This window comes from Salmo salar, chromosome 14 (genome assembly GCF_965601325.2).
Source record: "Salmo salar chromosome 14, fSalSal1, whole genome shotgun sequence".
In the NCBI taxonomy this organism is placed as follows: domain Eukaryota; kingdom Metazoa; phylum Chordata; class Actinopteri; order Salmoniformes; family Salmonidae; genus Salmo; species Salmo salar.
In genome coordinates, this window is record NC_138304.1 from 35740876 (window position 1) to 35760106 (window position 19231).

Below are 19231 nucleotides of genomic sequence, written 5' to 3' on the forward strand. Positions count from 1 at the left end.
TTCTCACCATCATGGTCTATTTTATTACAATTTATCACTGTGGCATACTCACCATCATGGTCTATCTTATTACAGTGTAACACTGTGGCATACTCACCATCATGGTCTATACTATTACAGTGTATAACTGTGTAATTCTCACCATCATGGTCTATTTTATTACAATTTATCACTGTGGCATACTCACCATCATGGTCTATATCATTACAGTGTATCACTGCAACATACTCATCCGCATGGTCTATATTATTACAGTGTAACACTGTGGCATACTCACCATCATGGTCTATATTATTACAGTGTAACACTGGCATACTCACCATCATGGTTTATACTATTACAGTGTATAACTGTGTAATTCTCACCATCATGGTCTATTTTATTACAGTGTATCACTGTGGCATACTCACCATCATGGTCTATATTATTACAGTGTAACACTGGCATACTCACCATCATGGTCCATCATGGTCTATATTATTACAGTGTATCACTGTGGCATACTCACCAGCATGGTCTATATTATTACAGTGTATCACTGTGTAATTCTCACCATCATGGTCTATTTTATTACAATTTATCACTGTGGCATACTCACCATCATGGTCTATCTTATTACAGTGTAACACTGTGGCATACTCACCATCATGGTCTATACTATTACAGTGTATAACTGTGTAATTCTCACCATCATGGTCTATTTTATTACAATTTATCACTGTGGCATACTCACCATCATGGTCTATATCATTACAGTGTATCACTGCAACATACTCATCCGCATGGTCTATATTATTACAGTGTAACACTGTGGCATACTCACCATCATGGTCTATATTATTACAGTGTAACACTGGCATACTCACCATCATGGTTTATACTATTACAGTGTATAACTGTGTAATTCTCACCATCATGGTCTATTTTATTACAGTGTATCACTGTGGCATACTCACCATCATGGTCTATATTATTACAGTGTAACACTGGCATACTCACCATCATGGTCTATATTATTACAGTGTATCACTGTGGCATACTCATCATCATGGTCTATATTATTACAGTGTATAACTGTGGCATACTCACCATCATGGTCTATATTATTACAGTGTATCACTGTCATACTCACCATCATGGTCTATATTATTACAGTGTATCACTGTGGCATACTCATCATCATGGTCTATATTATTACAGTGTATAACTGTGGCATACTCACCATCATGGTCTATATTATTACAGTATATAACTGTGGCATACTCATCATCATGGTCTATATTATTACAGTGTACCACTGTGGCATACTCACCATCATGGTCTATATTATTACAGTGTAACACTGTCATACTCACCATCATGGTCTATATTATTACAGTGTATCACTGTGGCATACTCAGCAGCATGGTCTATATTATTACAGTGTATAACTGTGGCATACTCACCATCATGGTCTATATTATTACAGTGTATCACTGTGGCATACTCACCATCATGGTCTATATTATTACAGTGTACCACTGTGGCATACTCATCCGCATGGTCTATATTATTACAGTGTATAACTGTGGCATACTCACCATCATGGTCTATATTATTACAGTGTATCACTGTGGCATACTCACCATCATGGTCTATATTATTACAGTGTATCACTGTGGCATACTCACCAGCATGGTCTATATTATTACAGTGTAACACTGTGGCATACTCACCATCATGGTCTATATTATTACAGTGTATCACTGTGGCATACTCACCATCATGGTCTATATTATTACAGTGTACCACTGTGGCATACTCATCCGCATGGTCTATATTATTACAGTTTACCACTGGGGACATGGGTTAAAAGCTGGAATGCACACTATTTCCCCTTCAGGAAGTGAAGCACAGAACGGAAATCTACCATAGACTCTGGAACCTACGCCCAGATCTCACCCTCGCACGCAGTTGGAGAGAGCTGCTCCGCTTCACTATCAACCCTCCTGTAAGTTTTTTTTATGCCTTTGTCGCAGTCAAAGTGAAGAAAGACATGAAAAGATAGCACAAAAACTCTTAACATAATGTTTTTTTTTTTTATTACACTGCACATATTCCATTCACACATATGGCTTGTATTTTTATTGAAGAAAATACAAAAAGGACAATGCAAAAATATTAAAAGGTTATTTTAATATACATGTATTGAAGCTGTCTTTAAAAAAAAGCTATTTTACAAAGTTTGAATACTCACAAAAGTTGTAATTTCACTAAATTACTTCTGGCAATCATTGCTTGTTGAAGCAGCACAATTACACAGGCATCGACACGTCAAAATTCATAGTGGATATTTCATGAAAAGGTAGATAAATGATATTGTACATAATTCTCTGATACATAAATTATCTAAAAAAATAAAACAGATATTGCTGTGTGGTTGAAATGACATGAAAGGACAGGATATACTACGTAGTCACAGAGATGGGGTTCTTTTTGTTGTTGGTGCCGTTGGCACAGTATCTGTGAATCATTACACAATGTATCACAAAGCTATAAGAAAGTATAATTCCACAGTTTTCCTGTTTTTAATATAAACGTCTGTTGAAGCAGCCTCATGTTCCCGGTCTTCAACCTGAAGCATTTATGACAAGACACACCAACTCACTCAAATATAGACATGACATTCAGATACTGGCACATGACAGACACGCACATACACACACTCATGGCAGTGCACGCGCACACACACTCACACACTCACAGTCACTCTGTCCTCACACTTGTGAGTAGCCATCTGGCACACACAGTTATTTCATTACAGGGCTCAGTGGAGGCTCGTCCCAACCAGCAGAAAGAGACCCACCTGTCTATCTACTGTATACACTACTACACCTCCATTACCTATAACTACACTTCTATACAAACTACATTTCAGGAGACCTAAAAGCTGATTTTAATACAAAGCTTTACAAAAAAGCTTCACTTCAGTTTATTCAAGTGGTGACAATCAAATCAAATATCGAGTTTGGATATAGTGCTATAGCTCGTCTATATAACAAAGATTATTCATAAAATAAACATCCTTCCTGTAATCAAGGAATTTGTTTCTGTTCATGTGTTTCTGTCATAGGCAGAATTATGAGCCTGAATCCATGTTTCCTGAAGTTACCAGACCAAGTCAATCTGTAGAGCAGCAGGTTCCATGGAGACCTTCACTAATGAAAGCACGATCGAGAAACAGAGTCCTCCGCATAACAATTGAGAGCCGTGCTCCCCACGTTCTTCCACATTCACATGTCAGATGAGATGGTGAGCAACATGGGTGTTGCTGGCTGTTCAAAAGGCACAACGTGTGTGTGTGTGTGTGTGTGTACAACTCTCCTCTTTTTTCAAATGTTTTCCAGTTTATTATTTCTCTGTGCCTTACAGACATGTCAGTTTTCAGTCTTGTTGCTTTGGCTGGTTGTTGAATGTATCCAGTACAGACCAGTAGATGAAGTAAGTGATCTTTAAAACCTAGAGCGGTAGGTAGCTGTACTCTAGTGGTCTTTACTATGCCATGGTGAGGTGGTTGCTCCTCTCTCTGATGTCTGTCATTGGGTTGGTGGGGTTCTTTACTGGGGTCACTGGTAGAGCTGAATTCCTGCCTCTGGGCTTGAACAGGTCAGATACGAAAAACACCTGGGGGATAGGAAAAAACAAGATTTATTTTGGAATATTGTCAATAATAAATGATACAGTAAAAACAGGTCAGGCGTGTTATTGATACAGACTGCATAACTGCATTATGTATACAGTAATTTGTATATGCAGTACCATATCATCCTATGCAGTAAGTCATAGTTATAGAACTTACTATGCAGTAGGACACCAAGGCTCCCTGTGCGAAGCCAGCCAGGACGTCTGTGGGGTGGTGCTTGTGGTCGGAGACGCGGGACAGGCCGGTGTAGAAAGACATCATGATGAGGGTGAACTGGCTCAGGGGGCGCAGGAGACGGGCTCCACGCCAGGTGAACCTGGACTGCAGGTAGAACTGGGAGGACCAGACAGAGGGGAAATGAATCAACACAGGGTGACAAGTAGAGGTGTGTGTGTGTGTGTGTGTGTGTGTGTGTGTGTGTGTGTGTGTGTGTGTGTGTGTGTGTGTGTGTGTGTGTGTGTGTGTGTGTGTGTGTGTGTGTGTGTGTGTGTGTGTGTGTGTGTGTGTGTGTGTGTGTGTGTGTGTGTGTGTGTGTGTGTGTGTGTCGCGCGCGCGCGCGTGTGGCACATGGGGATGTGTGAAATGTATTCCTCAGCCTAGCTAGCTTTTCGTGTAGCGCGACTGGTCAGACGCTTCGGGAGGGCGCCATGTATGTTAGCAAAGCAGAGGTCCTGGGTTCGAGTCTCAGTGTGAGTCGAATTACGAGGAAGCGGTACTCGCTAATGAAGCAGCGTGACGTCCGTTAACCACGTGTGTGTCTGTGCATTTGGCTAAGACACATAACAGTAACTCACCACCAGATACAGCATGGTGTACATGGAAAAGGATGCATGGCCAGAGAAAAACGACTTCCTGAAAAGGAGAGAATAAACATGTTAATACAGTGTTGTTGTTGCTATCCAGGTATGCCTTTCTCCTGGGTGTTGAACTAAGCATTCACTTTCCATGAAATATAACCAGTATCACTTTAAACTAAGCATAACTTATACGTTTCTTTATAGAGCATTCATAAAGTCTTCATAAGCACTACATAGACGTTTCACAATCACAATGGAGTCATGTCAGAATAATGTACCTGGCCTCCTGGACTTTGCTCTCAGGCCCATGACACTGGTAGTCTGTGATGTAGCCCAGGGAACAGTTAATGGTGGACCAATCGGGTTTGCACACGTCCAGGAAGTGGGGTCGCATACGGCCCACCGACACCTTGGCGATGTCCGTGAACGATTGGCTGACTGCGCAGCCAAAGATGAACACGCCCACCTGCTTGTAGAGGGCGGAGATGTAGGGGTTCCCTATGAAGGACTTGGAGCCCTCGTTCAGGTAGTGAATCCTATAGCTCTCCCCAATGATGATCTGATGGGGAAGGAACAAGGAGAGGATATGGTCATGTAATCGACAGTACAAGATGGCCGCTGTGGCAGTGAAATGGTCATTAATGGACCCGGAGTCTACGGCGGCCATCTTTGTAGATTACATGACTTTATCTCTCACCAATGATGATCTGACAGGAGGGATCAAGGAGAGGATACAGAAATACACAGAACTCTGCATGTATATATGGCTCATCAGTCAGGTCATCCACAAAGATGGCTGCTGTAGACCTGGGGCAGTCAAATGACTGCTAGTATAGCATACAATTACTGTATGTTCTCTGTTCCATAGTAGTTATGAAGACACTTTTCCTATGTCAACAAAACTGAACCGCGTATTCATTTCCTAACTATACCGTATGATAGAGTATCAGACATCTAATACACACTTGGAATTCAGTAAATCACAGAAGTAAAGCAGGTGAGACAGATCAGAGAGCAGAGAGGGACAATATTAGGAGTAATCAGAATGTGATATGAACAGTGACATCAATACTGTGAACTTGCCTTGCGTGAGGACAAAAAGCCTTACATCTAAGACATACAAATGTTTCTGTTTGTTCTTGAGGAAAACGTCCATAAAAACACTACAGATCAAACCCTTGGTCAGTACCATTAACATCAAAAACGAAATGTATAGCTACAGTATGTGAGGGGGAGTGAGTATGTGAGTCGTGGACAGCACATGCAGAGGTTTTCAGTGGGTAAATAAACAAACGTAGACTGGACTAGGGGACGCGGACTGGACTCCAATAATTCACTACAGCTGTTCTAGTTCAAATGCATTTCCCTTCCCTACACCACTCTAATCCACCTCCTGGCCACTGACAAATGGGAGAGAGGGAGTGAGTGGGGATAGAAGGAGAGAGAGATGGAGAATTAGAGAGGGAGGGAGTGAGTGAGGAGAGGCGTGAGGGAGAGGGAAGAGAGGGAGGGAGAAAGAGAGTGAGACAGGAGGGACAGACAGAGGGGAGAGAAGAAGAGAGTAGAGGAAGGGAGAGAGGGGAGAGAACAGTGAGGGAAGGGAGAAAAGGAGGGAAAAGGGAGAGGAATTGAGAAGGGAATGAGAAAGGGAAGGAGGGAGAGAGAGAGGGAGGGCGGGGGCAGCACTTCTGGTTTTAATCAGGAGAAACGCTGAGCTAGGCGACATGGTGTCCAGATTCGGCCAGAGCAGGCTCACATCAGGGGCTAGTTAGTTTTCCACCTCACCAGCTGACTTGTTTTCGCAGGGCTCTGATTTCACTAGTGGATGTCTGGGTGTTTTCTTGTTAGTATCTCGGTTTCATCGCAAAATTCTTGTCTGGGCGAAAAAACGTCTCTTTTAAAAAAAAACCACATTCCTTGGGGGGAAAGTCCTATAGGGAGATTTTACAAGCTGATAACATGTACGTTTCTCTTCTTTCTTTCTTTCTCTCCACCTTGGAGCCCTTTAGAGCCCGGCTGATCCAACCCAGCTGCTTCATGGGAGAGAAAAGAATACATCTGGTTCTCATTGTGTGACTGAGAGAAGATCAACTATGTGAATAAAATGGCTTTGTAGTAACTTTATGTAACTGTTACAGTTGTAACCGCCGAGATATTCAAAGGGGGGAAGAGGTTGTCTCGTGGCTTGTCTCATAAATGTCTAGTCGTCTCACAAATGATAAAAAGTAAACTCGTACACTCCCAGAGTTGTTTTTCTTTCCAGAGATGTTTTTTACGCAGTGCCAATTTCAAGGGACACAGCCTCTATGCCTTTAATTTAAGACAGGCAGCTTCTCTCTCCGCTTTATCCGAGGGGCAACGAAGCATTAAATGACCTAATGCTAAGAGTTTTCCAAGAGTTCAAGAAAGTCTAAGGCCAGCCAAAAGGCTCTGGGCCTCTGGGGAACATGGAATTTAACGTCACGTTCAGAAGAAGAAAATGAGCCTACAGCTCTTCTCCTGTGCCATCCACCACATTTCCAGGCCCGTGAATCACAGCGTTTGACCGAACAACCATTGCGTCAACCATAATTACACAGGCCCAGGGAGATCCTTCTCACCATGCAAACCAATCCAATCGCCTCAACCCCTGACTGGGTCTGTTCAGTGGAATGCAACCTTACAGAATGTTGAGGATAGAAATGTCTTGAATAGAGCAGCTAACATGATCATCTGACCCTATTCTATAGGACAGAGAAGCATGTCTGTTCTACATAATATATTACTATCTGAAAGTTCAAGAACGTTGCACTCCAAAGGTTAGACTTCTCTTCAGTGAGAGGGAGCCCTACACCAGCAACAGATCTTCAGTCATCTTACAGTAAACAGCAACAGCCTGATCCATTTAACACTTCAACCCTCTAAACTCTTTTATAACACCTTCAACACTGGAACCATCTTAATCACACCAATCAAGATAACACTAACAGCAAAACCAACTGGTGAATGTCGATTCTGATTTGCTCTTATCTAGTGCTACTCAGAACACTAAAATGCCTGACAGGTCTGGAAAACCATAGTCAATAATGCTGTTTTCGACTATAACACGAGTGTTACACTAGTGTATACACCCTTATGTTATCCTAGGGAAATTGTTTCCATAGCTAGGGCTGGCAATGAAGGGCAGAATCAACAACCTGTGCATAATCAAAACCGTTGCTTTGTGAGAAGATGTTAAAGTTCACAGTTCGCCATTGTTACGTAAATGAAAGCTTGAAAGTACTAGTGGCCCATTTAGAAATGGATGCCGTCCCATGTAGGATGGAAACAGATAAGTCTGAGCTTTTTGGGTAAAACACTGAGGTAAATCCTGTATGGAAATGCCCATAAGATACTAATTCTGCAATCTGTCAGTGAGCATGTAGGCACTCAGAGAAAGTTCAACTTTGAATGATGTGTATTGGCATGGTGGTCAAAAAACCAACAAACTTGATCCTTGATAACATTCACTAGACATGATAGTTCAAAGGTGACTCGATCCGCGGTAACATTTAGTTGACGCATAGTACAGTGACTGGGACACACAGTGGGTGGCCCGGTAGACACACAGTACAGTGAGTAGGTGACGGTGTACACTGCTGAGACGATGAGGTGAAAAGTCGGGTGAACATACATTAGTGAGTAGCCTGAATCCCAGATCTGTTTGTGCTGTCTTGACAACTCCAATGCAAAGTCTTATACATAAGAGTTGGCCAACGCAGAACAAACTGAACTGGGACTGAGGCTAATTAGCTAGTTATAGTGACTTACAGAAAGGATGGTGATAAGAATGCCAGCAGCAGAAAGCACAGCGTCGCTTATGGTGTCTCCGTGTTTGGCAGCGTACTTGATGGACTCATCGTTGCAGTAAAAGCCTCGGTGGTAGGGCTGGACAGCACTAGTCTCTATGATCAGGAAAGGCAGGCCAGCTATGTACACACAGCAGCGGTGAGGCAGAGAGAGAGAAAAGAAGGAGAGGAAGAGAGTGCGGAGACAGAGAACGAGAGGGTCAATAAGGGCCTCCCAGAGGAGTGTCTACAGGTAGATGGCACAGCGATGAACAGACAGGGAATATGGGGGTCTCACTTCTCACTCTAAATGTATTTTGGCCCAATGGAATCCCCTACTGACCTTGGTCTGTTTCTGCTATAGCCAACTGGCATGACTAGAAAGGTGATCCCCAACTAGTAAATGTTAGGAAGCTATAAGTGTGTACGGACACGTTTAGATAGCCAGTTAGTGCCTGGGTGAAGTTGGAGTGAGTCCCCTGTATGTGTTCCCTGTCCCTCCTGCTGCTGCGCCATGCTAAAGACTTACGGAGGTGACGGGCACAGTGAACCCGACAGCGACCAGGGCAGTGGTGGGCACCGTGCTGCTCTTATAGGACAGGCTGATGCCTCTGGCATTGCAGAACAAGCCCCTCCGGTGGGGCACGATGGGAAACTTGTGCAGAAAGGCAGCAAAGAGTATCACTGCACACAGACAGACACACGAGAGCTGGGGTCAGCCCATGTATTCTAACTGGCATACAAACACACCACACACACACAACCTGTATTTCTGCAGTTGACCCACAACGCTCACACAGCAAACACAGAAAGACACACCCACACACTTACCAGGGGCGGACAAATACGCTTGCATGGGCTCTGGAAGGGAACTGTTGTTATGCAGTCGTCATCATAACATTGATCAACGTTTTCTTCACACAAACCTCAGCTGATAACGTTGTACATTTGTGTAATATAAAATGATACAGTGATCATAATTGGACTTGTACCATGTTCAATTTTAGGAAAATATCAGGTGGACATGTAGGCTACAGCAAATAATCTACCAAATATCAGTTGAAGTAACAGAGCCTCTCGTTCTACCACCAGATAACACATGAACATCCTGATGTTGTTATCCCGTCTCTGTGTACTCAAATGACCTGGCCATTGACAATATTAACTTAATAACAGCAACTCCTGAAAAATGGTATAAACAAAATGAAATTCACTGACATGGCAGCCAAGAAAAGGAAAGATCTGTCATTGTTAGAATCTGTAGCACCCATCATACCATGAATAACCAACATCAAACGGAGGGAGCTAGTACTAAAAGGGTTGGATGGTATCCATCACAGATAACTAAAGTGGGAAAAACATGGCGGCGCTATCAGCCTTCAACCTCTTCTTTCCTCTACCAGCAAACAGCCTTTCAAGGATGAGACTTAAAGGTGCCTGAAGGGTGTTTTTGTCAAATCTAATTAGTGTCTTTGGCCAGAGGTAAAAGAGCTTATACATTTTTTTTTACAACAAACAAATAACAAAGATATTGGATGAGAAAATAAAATGTAGGCCAAGAGGACTGGTTATTTCCCCAAACTTGAAAGGAACTTTTACAGATAAAGGGGAAAAGTGGTACCCAGGAGAGGACTGTCCAACCCCCTGACAGAAAACATACTCTCTCGCTCGATCACATCAAAGTGGACCTTTACTGATGTTTGACGCTTTGAAGTGAACCTCTTGAATAATTCTGAAATGTATGAATACAAAGAAAAACAAACATCAAGCCCCCTGCCTCAGCTCTGCAGCACCCAGGCCAGCACCCCCAGTTTGACCTCCCCACCCCTTCTCTCTGGGTATAGGCTGAGGCCGGGGTGGGGGGGGAGGTCAAACTGGGAGTGCTGGCCTGGGTGCTGCAGAGCTGAGGCAGGGGGCTTGATGTCTTCAAACCCAAATGTCAACACACGCCTCAGTATGCTTGGCTCCCCTTGCCCTGCTCCAAGCTGCCTGAGCTTTGAAGGCCCAGCTGGAAACAGCTCATGTTACAGGCCAGTCTCTCTGCCTGGTGGGAACCCCAGACCAGACCCTAACCACTCCTCCACTGGCCTTCCTCCCTCACATCCAAGAATCAACATGATTCACATTATTACTGTTACTGTTTTTACTATTACTATTCAAACAAATACTCCGACAGGAGCAACAATAATCCAGAAGACCATTTGAAGCTACAGTAGGTGTTTTCAGTGGTGTTAGAGCTGTAGCAGAGAGAAAACCTACTTTTAGTACCATCCGATATTGACTGTCTAATCCGCTGGTCCTTTTTCATGGCCCTTGGGATGGGAAGGAATCAGCAGACATTCCTCTCACAGCACAGTGCTTGGCTTGGCAGCTTGGGACCGCTGCTTGCTGATGATGTAGGCAGTGGTGGAAAAAGTACCCAACTGTCATACTTGAGTCAAAGTTAAGATTCATTAATAGAAAATGACTCAAGTAAAAGTAAAAGTGAAAGTCACCCAGTCAAATACTACTTGAGTAAAAGTCTAAAAGTATTTGGTTTTAAATATATGTAACAGTATGGCTTCCGTCCCTCTCCTCGCCCCAACCTGGGCTTGAACCAGGGACCCTCTGCACACATCAACAACTGACACCCACGAAGCATCGTTACCCATCGCGCCACAAAAGCCGCAGCCCTTGCAGAGCAAGGGGAACAACTACTTCAGGTCTCAGAGCGAGTGACGTCACCCGATTGAAACGCTATTAGCGCGCACCACCGCTAACTAACTAGCCATTTCACATCGGTTACATATACTTAAGTATAAAAGTAAATGTAATTGCTAAAATATACTTAAGTATCAAAAGGAAAAGGAAATGTATTAATAATAAAAATAAATCCTTATATTAAGCAAACCAGACAGCACAATTTTCTTGTTTTTTTTTAAAAATTTACATATTGCCAGGGGCACACACCAACACTGAGACATCATTTACAAATGAAGCATTTGTGCTTAGTGAGTCCGCCAGATCAGAGGCAGCAGGGATGACCAGAGTTGTTCTCTTGATAAGTGTGAATTGGACAATTTTCTGTCCTGCTAAGGATTCAAAATGTAACGACTACTTTTGGGTGTCAAGGAAAGTGTATGGACTAAAAAGTACATTATTTTCTTTAGGAATGTAGTGAAGTAAATGTAATAGTTGTCAAAAAATAAATAGTAAAGTATTAGTACCCCCCAAAAAATACTTCAGTTAAAATACTTTAAAGTACTACTTAAGTACTTTAAGCCAGTGGATGTAGGCCAGTGGAAAGAAAGAAAGAGGGCCCTGGTCTCAGCACAGCTATGCATGTGCAAGGCGTTAATCCTGGTGTCTTGATCTCACTGACCACCTTTAAACACATGATCAGATCCAAGACTCACAGAGTAGGCTGGCGAGTAAAAATGAGAGCAATTTAAATAAAAGGAAATTGAGATGTTACTAAGTCTGTTTTTCCCATGATTCACCTGTGTTGTCTTTTCCTGAGGCCCCCAAACCTGACGTCCCATGCCACCAGACAGTGCAGCATCAGCATTCTGCAAGACATCTTGGGATTTCCCGTTTTACTCGCTTCACACAAGCGAGGGAAAACTAGTGCCCCGCTGGTTGCCAAGAACAACACCAGCCGAGAGGCGCATGTCTAATGCATTAGCTACACTGACCACCCCAAAAAACAGAAAGCAGTAAACACTCCCTAATTAAAAAGGGCATGAGTGAGCAGGTAGAATTTTCTTTTACCAAAATCAAAATGGTGGTCTATTTATTATTTGGCTTTTCTATCATCGTAGCGGATTACTTCAAAGCCCCAGTAAGGTATAACCAAACAACTTCCTCGAAGTGAGGAGTTAGTACTCAAACAACTGATTGCTTTGCTTTCTCTCATGGAAAATTGGAAGCGAGAAACATTTACCTTGAGCTTATTGGGTTATAAGAATTCTTAAGCACGCCTATAGGACTTTTTAGAATTACAGTTTGTGGCGTCAATTCCACTATGGAAACTACAATCAATGTTTGGAACAGGCAAATAGAGGCTTGCATTGAATGAATTAAATTCCACCATATTTTTGGGGCATTTACCATAACACCAGTTGCTGAAGCTAAAATAAACAGACACATTTTCCACTTGCTGCCAATGCTCGCCCACTGACATACTTAGTGTATACTACATGTATGATAGAGTATATACAGATGCCCTTGTTTTTACTTGTACCCTTGTGTGCATGGCAGGCAGTACCCCCACATAAACTACTCCCTGTCTGTCTGGTCGTGGTGCTGTGGGCAAACCCTGTTCCTATACTCTCATAATTCCACAGACTGCTGGGAGAGAGGAACGGAGGGGAAAAGATCACATGTGTGTTGAATTGTGGTTGCCAAAAATATTTGTGATGAATGCTTAATGTGGCAATCAGCAGCTGAAATAATAACAAAGTTCCTCCCAGCCACTGTTTTGGTAAAAAGCTGGGGGATGGGGCTGGAGAAATGTAACCACTCTCAAATTCATAGACAGTCCTATTGATGCAAGGACTGACTATCCACGATTTCAAAATGATAGTTTTAACCATGTTTTGAGACTATACAGTGTTTATTTACATTTACTATGTTTACAAACATTGTAGAAAACATCTGTATATTTTGGGTTCTAATGGAGTGTGACAGTTGAACTAAAGCTCATGAGGCATTTACAAGTTATATTCTTCAAAAATAAAAACACATTCAGCGCATTCGGTAAGTGTTCAGACCACTTGACTTGTTCCACATTTTGTTACGTTACAGCCTTATTCTAAAATGGATTAAATCTTTTTTTCCCCTCATCAATCTACACACAATATTCCATAATGACAAAGCAAAAACAGGTTTTTAGAAATGATTGCAAATGTATAAAATAAAATAAGACATATACAAAAGTATTTCAGACCCTTTACTCAGTACTTTGTTAAAGCACCTTTGGCAGTGACTATAGCCTTGAGTCTTCTTGGTTATGATGCTACAAGCTTGGCACACCTGTAATTGGGGAGTTTCTCCCATTCTTCTCTGCAGATCCACTCACGCTTTGTCATGTTGGATGGGGAGCGTTGCTGCACAGCTATTTTCAGGTCTCTCCAGAGATGTTAGATCGGGTTTGAGTCTGGGCCCTGGCTGGGCCACTCAAGGACATTGAGACTTGTCCCAAAGTCACTCCTGCGTTGTCTTGGCTGTGTGCTTAGGGTCGTTGTTCTGTTGGAAAGTGAACCTTCACCCCAGTCTGAGGTCCTGAGCGCTCTGGAGCAGGTTTTCATCAAGGATCGCTCTGTACTTTGCTCCGTTCATCTTTGCCTCGATCCTGACTAGTCTCCCAGTCCCTGCCACTGAAAAACATCCCCACAGCATGGTGCTTCCACCACCATGCTTTACCGTAGGGATGGTGCCAAGTTATCTCCAAACGTGACGCTTGGCATTTAGGGCAAAGAGTTCAATCTTGGTTTCATCAGACCAGATAATCTTGTTTCTCATGGTCTGAGAGTCTTTAGGTGCCTTTTGGCAAACTCCAAGCGGGCTGTCTTGTGCCTTATACTGAGGAGTGGCTTCCATCCTTCCACTCTACCGTAAAGGCCTGATTGGTGGAGGGCTGCAGAGATGGTTGTCCTTCCGGAAGTTTCTCCCATATCCACAGAGGAACTCTAGAGCTCTGTCAGTGACCATCGGGTTCTTGGTCACCTCCCTGACCAAGGCCCTTCTCCCCCGATTGCTTAGTTTGGCCAGGCAGGCCAGCTCTAGGAAGAGTCTTGGTGGTTCCAAACATTTTCCATTTAAGAATGATGGAGACCGCTGTGTTCTTGGGGACCTTCAATGCTGCAGAAATGTTGTTGGTACCCTTCCCCAGATCTGTGCCTCGACACAATCCTGTCTCGGCGCTCTATGAACAATTCCTTTGACTTCATGGCTTGATTTTTGCTCTGACATGCACTGTCAATGGTGAGAACTTAAATAATGTCCAATCAATTGAATTGACCACAGGTGGACTCTAATCAAGTTCTAGAAACATCTCAAGGATGATCCATGGAAACAGGATGCACCTGAGCTCAATTTCGAGTCTCATAGCAAACGGTCTGACTACTTATGTAAATAATTATTGCTGTTTTTGCAAACATTTCTAAAAACCTGTTTTCGCTTTGTCATTATGGGGTATTGTGTGTAGATTGCTAAGGATTTTATTTTATTTAATCCAATTTAGAATAAGGCTGTAATGTAACAAGGCACTGTATTTCTGCATTTGCAGGGCAATAGAGAGACAGAGAAGTTTGTTGACAGAAGAACCTCTACTGACCTGAGATAACCTTATCAGAGACTATTTCTACTAAACAGTTGTGGGGTAAGAAGTGGCCATGTCCCATGGGACACAGTCAACTCAGTCAGTAACCCTGTAGAAGTTGAATACTACGTCTTCACCACAGTAATAAATTCAACCTCCATGTATACTGCTCAAAAAAATAAAGGGAACACTTAAACAACACATCCTAGATCTGAATGAAAGAAATAATCTTATTAAATACTTTTTTATTTACATAGTTGAATGTGCTGACAACAAAATCACACAAAAATAATCAATGGAAATCCAATTTATCAACCCATGGAGGTCTGGATTTGGAGTCACACTCAAAATTAAAGTGGAAAACCACACTACAGGCTGATCCAACTTTGATGTAATGTCCTTAAAACAAGTCAAAATGAGGCTCAGTAGTGTGTGTGGCCTCCACGTGCCTGTATGATCCCTACAACGCCTGGGCATGCTCCTGATGAGGTGGCGGATGGTCTCCTGAGGGATCTCCTCCCAGACCTGGACTAAAGCATCTGCCAACTCCTGGACAGTCTGTGGTGCAACGTGGCGTTGGTGGATGGAGCGAGACATGATGTCCCAGATGTGCTCAATTGGATTCAGGTCTGGGGAACGGGCGTGCCAGTCCATAGCATCAATGCCTTCCTCTTGCAGGAACTGCTGACACACTCCAGCCACACGAGGTCTAGCATTGTCTTGCATTAGGAGGAACCCAGGGCCAACCGCACCAGCATATGGTCTCACAAGAGGTCTGAGGATCTCATCTCGGTACCTAATGGCAGTCAGGCTACCTCTGGCAAGCACATGGAGGGCTGTGCGGACCCCAAAGAAATGCCACCCCACACCATGACTGACCCACCGCCAAACCGGTCATGAAGGAGGATGTTGCAGGCAGCCGAACGTTCTCCACGGCGTCTCCAGACTCTGTCACGTCTGTCACGTGCTCAGTGTGAACCTGCTTTCATCTGTGAAGAGCACAGGGCGCCAGTGGCGAATTTGCCAATCTTGGTGTTCTCTGGCAAATGCCAAACGTCCTGCACGGTGTTGGGCTGTAAGCCCACCCCCCACCTGTGGACGTCGGGCCCTCATACCACCCTCATGGAGTCTGTTTCTGACCGTTTGAGCAGACACATGCACATTTGTGGCCTGCTGGAGGTCATTTTGCAGGGCTCTGGCAGTGCTTCTCCTGCTCCTTCTTGCACAAAGGCGGAGGTAGCGGTCCTGCTGCTGGGTTGTTGCCCTCCTACGGCCTCCTCCACGTCTCCTGATGTACTGGCCTGTCTCCTGGTAGCGCCTCCATGCTCTGGACACTACGCTGACAGACACAGCAAACTTTATTTCCACAGCTCGCATTGATGTGCCATCCTGGATGAGCTGCACTACCTGAGTCGTCACTTGTGTGGGTTGTAGACTCCGTCTCATGCTACCACTAGAGTGAAAGCACCGCCAGCATTCAAAAGTGACCAAAACATCAGCCAGGAAGCATAGGAACTGAGAAGTGGTCTGTGGTCCCCACCTGCAGAACCACTCCTTTATTGGGGGTGTCTTGCTAATTGCCTATAATTTCCACCTGTTGTCTATTCCATTTGCACAACAGCATGTGAAATGTATTGTCAATCAGTGTTGCTTCCTAAGTGGACAGTTTGATTTCACAGAAGTGTGATTGACTTGGAGTTACATTGTGTTGTTTAAGTGTTCCCTTAATTTGTTTGAGCATTGTATTATACATTTCAACCCATCAAAGGAATAATACTTTCAAACTGTCAAGGGATAAAAATGATGTCTCTGAAATGCATATCATAACACCTTGTACTGTAGGTGTTGTGTCAAGTCACCAGCAGATCAAAGACTACTAGGCCTTGGATCAGAAGACTTATTAGGGTCTTTCTTGGAATTACTGATTCATTCACCTTTGAGCTGTTTGGTACTTCCCCACCTTAGTGTTTTTGAGCCTGGTAAGGAATCATTCACTCCTAGCTCAGAAAGAGAGAGAGAGGGAAATATATGGCACCCAGAACATTAGCTGAACATATGGCTGACCTTGTCACCACTTTCCTTTAATCACACACACACACCAGATGTCACTTCAATAGAATTCCTGGCTTGTGGAATGTGAGACATTCTGTAAAATATTAAAACAGGCCAAATGAGTGCAACAAGTAAAAATACAACCCTCTTGTAACAATTTATCAATTACGCTTTCCCATTTACATTGTGGGCAATGGCATTCAAATAACTCTGGACAAATATTGTCATGAGAAATTATTGTCTTTCTTGGGGGGGAAAACATTTCAACTATTTTTGCTGTTATATATATATATATATATATATATCTGTCTCTCTATTGCCCTTACCCCCATATATTATATATCTTGGATAAAGAATGACATTGCTCAGAGATTGCTTGGATTAATTATTATTATTAGCCTGCCACTTTCTGGACTTGACATAATTATGGGATAAACACTCTAGCTCGACTATGATGACAAACTAATATTGTCCCAGAACATTATGCTGCTTATTAACATGAATAACATCATTAATAAAAACAATACAACATATGCTATTTCGCATAGCCAGATTTTATGCAAATAAAAAACATGTCGACTTACTTCACATCCGAAAATCATTAAACATCTATAGAAATGAAAAGCAGAAAATCTCACCTAAAAACAAGCAGACGAGATCCATACCGACCAGCAACTTTCTCCTGCTGTTGTCTTTACAGTTGTTGTTATTCCGGGAAGAGCTTCCTCCATTCCTTGTCTCTTGTGCCATTGTCTTCTCATAAATTAAACAGCGTTGCATTTATAGGCCCCTTGAATGGTTTTCCAAATTAAAGAAAGAAAGCGTGGCAAAGTTGCAGCCTGCAGTCCCGTTAACTTCTCCTAGTCAGTTATTGAGTTACCATCAGCTGAGAGATGATTTTGAATAGTTTTCCATATATTGTGCTGATAAATTCAAATGAGATGTGCCGGTTTTTCTGATAGAAATGTTGACCTTCAAGTCAACTGCAAGGGTTTATTTCTTTCCCGTTTTTTCTGCTCGCTCTGTGACTTTCGTTGTTGAGCCAGCTTCTAATAATCCTTGAGGACCACCGAAGGTTTAGTTGCGCTCCCACCTCCGGTGACCGCCTCCTACAAGACCCACGGACCTCCCCCTACAGCCGGTAGTGATGGGCATTCCGGTTCTTTTCAGTGAGCAGGCTCGTTCGGCTCAGCTCACCAAAAAGAACCGGCTCTTTTGGCTCCCAAACGGCTCTTTAAAAAAAATATGTTTTGTATTTTTTCAAGTCAAACAGTTTGCGATAGTTTGACTATGATTGGTGTTAAAACAATTCTAATTAAATTATTAAATGAAATCATACTCTACCTTAACCACAATGTATTTAAAAATGCATTGGTTTGTTATGAAAAAAAATGCTATTAAACATTTGCATGTAAAGTATAACTTTTTAATGTATATAAACAAAGTGCATATAAATCTAACCATTCAAAACTAATACAATTTGAACAGCATAATAGAATATTGCACCACATCAAAGAAAATAAATAAAAATTTGCAAAACTGCAGCATCCCACAAATTGAAATGAATGTAAAAAAGAAGGATGCTATTACACATGTGCGTTTAAATTATAACTTTTTTAATGTATACAAACAAAGTGGATATAAATGTAACAATTCAAAACGAATACAATCTGAACAACATAATAATATAATATTCCACCACATCAAAGGAAAATAAATAACAATATGCAAACCTGCAGCATCCCAACTTGAAACTTTCTGTCCATTGATGAACATGAGTGTCCATCAACTCTGTCACATGTCCTGTAGTTACATTTGCTTCTCTCTGGCGGCTAGCTGTGATTTGCTGCAGACCCTTAGACAGGAGTATCATTTTTGAGGCTGTCACATAGCTGAAAAGATAGTAACTTATTAGTTCAGGTTCATGTTTTGTCTACTGACAATGCATTCTCATCTACTGCTCATATACATATATAATACTGGATTAAATAATGTAGTAATAACTGCTTACGGTACCTCTCTCCACTGATCTCCACAGTGACCTGCTCTAAGGGTTCCCAGGACTCTGCACACCTCCTCCACCACCTCCCAATCCTCTTGGGTCAGAGCAGGTACATTGACAATGGCCAGGGTAGAGATGATGGCATCCTTTGACTCAAGAAACCGCTTCAACATACAAAATGTTGAATTCCACCTTGTAGTGCAGTCTTGTTTAGGCCTCAGCTCAGGCATCCCCATCTGGCATTGTGTAGACTTTAGTTTTTCAGCACCTACTGTGCTCCTGTGGAAGTATTCCACAGCTGATTTCACTTTGTCCACAGTGGGCTTCATCACCTTCAGAGCATCTCTTACAATCAGGTTGATTGTGTCGGCAAAACATGGATGATGGGTCCATTTTAAAATGTTCATGGCTTTGGTTATGTTAGCTGCATTGTCACTAACACAACAGACCACTTTTCCATCTACTTGCCATTCTCTGGCCACTCAACAGTTCCTCTGCCAAGTTCTCTGATGTGTCTGTCACTGAACTCAAAGCAGTCCAGAAGACAGCTAGACATCGAAAAATCTTCAATGAAGTGACATGTAACCGACA

The 19231-nt window shown here is 42.7% G+C and overlaps 1 protein-coding gene across 2 annotated transcripts; it reads right to left on the reverse strand.

Moving 5' to 3' along the window:
• Positions 1-2156: 2156 nt before the first annotated feature.
• Positions 2157-17765, reverse strand: LOC106569302 (phospholipid phosphatase 3). 2 transcript variants are annotated; one of them, XM_045694232.2, is made up of 6 exons: positions 17277-17765; positions 8815-8969; positions 4758-5038; positions 4477-4534; positions 3839-4015; positions 2157-3663 (listed from the first exon to the last, which is right to left on the reverse strand). In XM_045694232.2, exons 1-6 carry the CDS (start codon positions 17416-17418, stop codon positions 3535-3537), a joined length of 942 nt encoding a protein of 313 aa, XP_045550188.1. In that variant the 5' UTR covers positions 17419-17765; the 3' UTR covers positions 2157-3534. The 2 variants fall into 2 exon arrangements, with proteins under 2 accessions (XP_045550188.1, XP_013995983.1); XM_014140508.3 differs by lacking the exon at positions 8815-8969 and adding an exon at positions 8269-8426 and having other exon boundaries at positions 17277-17761.
• Between the last annotated feature and the right edge of the window lie 1466 nt (positions 17766-19231).

Coding starts and splice junctions, on each gene's coding strand:
- LOC106569302 (XM_014140508.3), bottom strand. CDS start 17,418: ATGCAACGCTGTTTAATTTATGAGAAGACAATGGCACAAGAGACAAGG. Junction 4,535..4,757: donor AGCAAAGTCCAGGAGGCCAG/GTACATTATTCT, acceptor TCTCCTTTTCAG/GAAGTCGTTTTTCTCTGGCC. Junction 4,016..4,476: donor ACACCATGCTGTATCTGGTG/GTGAGTTACTGT, acceptor TGGTCCTCCCAG/TTCTACCTGCAGTCCAGGTT.